General features: G+C 36.4%; 1 protein-coding gene across 1 annotated transcript; it reads right to left on the bottom strand.

The window, feature by feature from the left end:
- Positions 1-492: 492 nt before the first annotated feature.
- Positions 493-3,008, bottom strand: LOC116306774 (uncharacterized). Its single transcript, XM_089035916.1, has 5 exons — positions 2,679-3,008; positions 2,076-2,131; positions 1,317-1,423; positions 950-1,059; positions 493-873 (listed from the first exon to the last, which is right to left on the bottom strand). Exons 1-5 carry the CDS (start codon positions 3,006-3,008, stop codon positions 562-564), a joined length of 915 nt encoding a protein of 304 aa, XP_088892042.1. The 3' UTR covers positions 493-561.
- Positions 3,009-3,221: the final 213 nt, after the last annotated feature.

Raw genomic sequence — 3,221 nt, 5'->3', positions numbered from 1 at the left:
GACAAACAATTTATCAAAAGTCTAGACAACATGGTCATGACAAGGTAGGCATAAACTATTGTGAATTTCACAGTCATTCAAAAGCTACACTTACCCAAAAGACAATTGTAAGGTATAAATAAGTGTAGCAATTGCAAGGAATTAAAAAAAAAAAAAATAGATGGATATTTGTTACAGACATCCTAAAAATACTTTCAGCATTGATTCTGTGTTTGTGAATAGCTGAATCCACTGAATACTGTTTCCATTAACAAGGTAGTTGCCTTTTTAATCATGTCTTTTTAAGTAATAACCCAATGACACCACACCTATTAATTGGAAAATTAAACTTAGAAATATTTCATCACTTAAACTATTCACTTAAAGTTAGAAATGTACTGAAAGTATTTTATCTATAGCTAGAGCTATTTCATAAAAGGTTGGATACTGAATACTCCATGCACTGAAAATCAAATCATTACTCATTTTATTTTCAAAAAAGAACAACAATGCCCTTTGGCCTTGGTATGCAGTATCAAACCTTTTTCAAATTAGCTGTATGCAGTATGCAGTGTTGAACTATTAACTCTGTCTATCATCATTTACCCAGAACCTTAGTGACTCAGGAACATTATTTGAATCTCTCTCACTCTGATTCCCATCAGTTCTTTTGATCAGCATTCTTCTTTGAGCAGAATTTAAACTGCTAGCATGTCTGTCATCAAGTTCATTAAAAAATGCAGAAAGGTCTTCATTTCTCCAAGGGAGAGGCCGTCTTAAAATGGAGTCATCATCCCCTGAATCATCTGAGCTCATCAGGCTTATATGTGTAGCCTTTCCTTTTTCCCCTTGTTTCTCATTGTTGTTAAGTGACTGCATTCTTCTCTTTAATTTCTGTTAGGTGAGATAATAATCATTAGCACTAATGAATTAGGGAACAAATTATTTTGGGTTTGAAAAAAATGCTTACCCTGTCCATTCTCTGGAATTTTCTCTGTTTCTTCTTGTATGCTTCTTCTTCTCCCTGCTCTACTCTTTTATTCCTTTTTTTGCTTGTCTTGTAAGTAGATGTAATTGCATCTGTGTCAAATCACTACAAAGCTCAACACATGTTGATTTCTAAAGAGGGAGGAAACCAGAGTGCCCTGAGAAAACCCTCGTAGCACAGAAGAGAACAATGTGCAGCAAACAAACCAAACGCTTGGATCCACAGCAGTGAAAGACAACACGCTACCATGCATACTACACACACTACAATGTATTGATCATGGAAAGTTCTAAAGAGAAAACTGATCTATGGGTACATTTGAATGACCATAAACTTGTAAAGAACTGACCTTTAATCCTCCTCTCAGTGCAGAGCTCGTTCTTCTTAACTGAGTCAACTTCACTCACTTCCCTCAATAGCCTCACAAAAACTGAATGATTCTCTGGGTCAGTTATCCTAATGATGTGAAAGAGAATGATCAATATTGCTTTAAAATCATATAATTTTTTTCTTTTACATTATGTTGAAACCATCCCTTCTCCTGAAATAGCCAAATAGTTAATTGGGGGGGGGGGGGGGGGCAACATTCAGTAGTGGTATTACATTTGTGGTAGGGCTTGGGCTGGATTGAATAGAGCTAGTAATTATGTTGTTTGTTTCTAGGTTTAGGAATTTTGGATATGGCAAAGACCAGCCATAAACCAAATCCAAAACTTAAACTGATGTGAGGCTAAGTTATGAACAGCGATCTGGCATAATTTAAAGTAACAGATCACACCAGATCACTTTGTTCACAACTTAAGCCCAACATCAATGTGAAATTTCCCACTCTCAAACCTTGATCAAAACCTATTCTTCGTTTGCAATAGACCTCATAGCCGCCATGTTGGAAGAATTTGACAAAAGATTTTAAAATGAATTCTTTAGTTATATCTTCCAACACGGCGGACATCCCTTTTGTTATTGTGCTCTCTTGGGATTGATTGCAAACCAAGGATAATTCAGTTCGAAAACCTGCTTCGCAGGGCATGATATTGCCCACACTCCCCCTGTTGGAGCAAGATATTGATAGAAGCATTCAAAGTAGTAGGACTTAATTAAAACTTACTTCTTGGTTGTGTTCCATGATAGGTCCAAAGTTGTTAGCTTGCTTCTAACATGATGCTGAATAATAAAGATAATAAAAGTGAATTAGAATGAACAGTTAAATTTGATGTGGGGTATACTTTAAGCAAATTCCCTTTATATAGAAACAACCTCATTCATAAGGCATGACGTCGATCAAATCGGAAATAGAGACGGAAATAAGAGTTTCCCTCTTAGAACAAAGGCTACGAAAAATTCTACCCAAATCTATCCTTGAATTGATGATAAAAGATTTTGACCACACGTTTTGATCATAATTCTTACAAATTCATGTTATTCCTATGTTACTCTGCCGGATATAAAATGCTAAAAGAAATATTGAAAAGGACGTGGAAGGTCGCATTATCCATGGTCAGGGAAGTGATTGATTGTAGCTGACAAATATTTAGAGCGTCGGTACGAATTTTTTTAGCATGAGGAGCGTTATATGTAGGCCTTACTACTAAAAGTAAGCTAGCTGAAGATAAAAAAATAATTTTATTATAGTAAAAAGTAGTACTAGATCCAAGAAAAACAATTCTGTTCGATAAACTTAGCATAAGCTTAAATTTTCTCACTAACTCACCGACAAGTCGGGGTTTCTTTGAACCTTTCTTCGTTTGGATGGCGGTGTGCAAACACTCCCTTCAGACTCGTAGTTATTCTCTCCAATCAATTCTGAGAATTTGTTCTCCAGAGAAAGGATCTTCTCTTCTAAGGGCTTCACGGTACTCTCGATTTTTGAGTTAAGCCTTTCCTCAAGCCCATCTAACCGCTTAAAAACCTCATCTCCAAACATCGTGAGATTCCCGTCCACTATGTTTACGGCATCTGTTATGGTACTCTGTTCTTTAAACGTTTCCCTCAACTCTTTGATTTGTTGGAGAATGGTGCGAAAATCCCCAGTAACAGGCATTATTGACTTAGAGTAAATTGATAAACTTTAGACGAAGGTTTTAGAACTTCTTTTAGCTTTCGAAGACCACGCAATTGATGCCGATGACTGCCTAACGGACGCAGACGGTATGAAAATTTGAAATTCGTGCTGGTCACGAGATTTGCATAACAAGAGATTTAATTGGATAATTTTTTGATGACGCCATTGCGTTTCTTAGGGGATTTGTGATTG

The sequence above is a fragment of the Actinia tenebrosa genome, unplaced genomic scaffold (assembly GCF_029948245.1).
Source record: "Actinia tenebrosa isolate PJP-AT-01 unplaced genomic scaffold, QUT_ActTen_1.0 PGA_scaffold3__52_contigs__length_22856419, whole genome shotgun sequence".
In the NCBI taxonomy this organism is placed as follows: Eukaryota; Metazoa; Cnidaria; class Anthozoa; order Actiniaria; family Actiniidae; genus Actinia; species Actinia tenebrosa.
The sequence above is the reverse complement of the archived record's forward strand: the minus strand, read 5'-3'. Positions and strand labels throughout refer to the sequence as shown.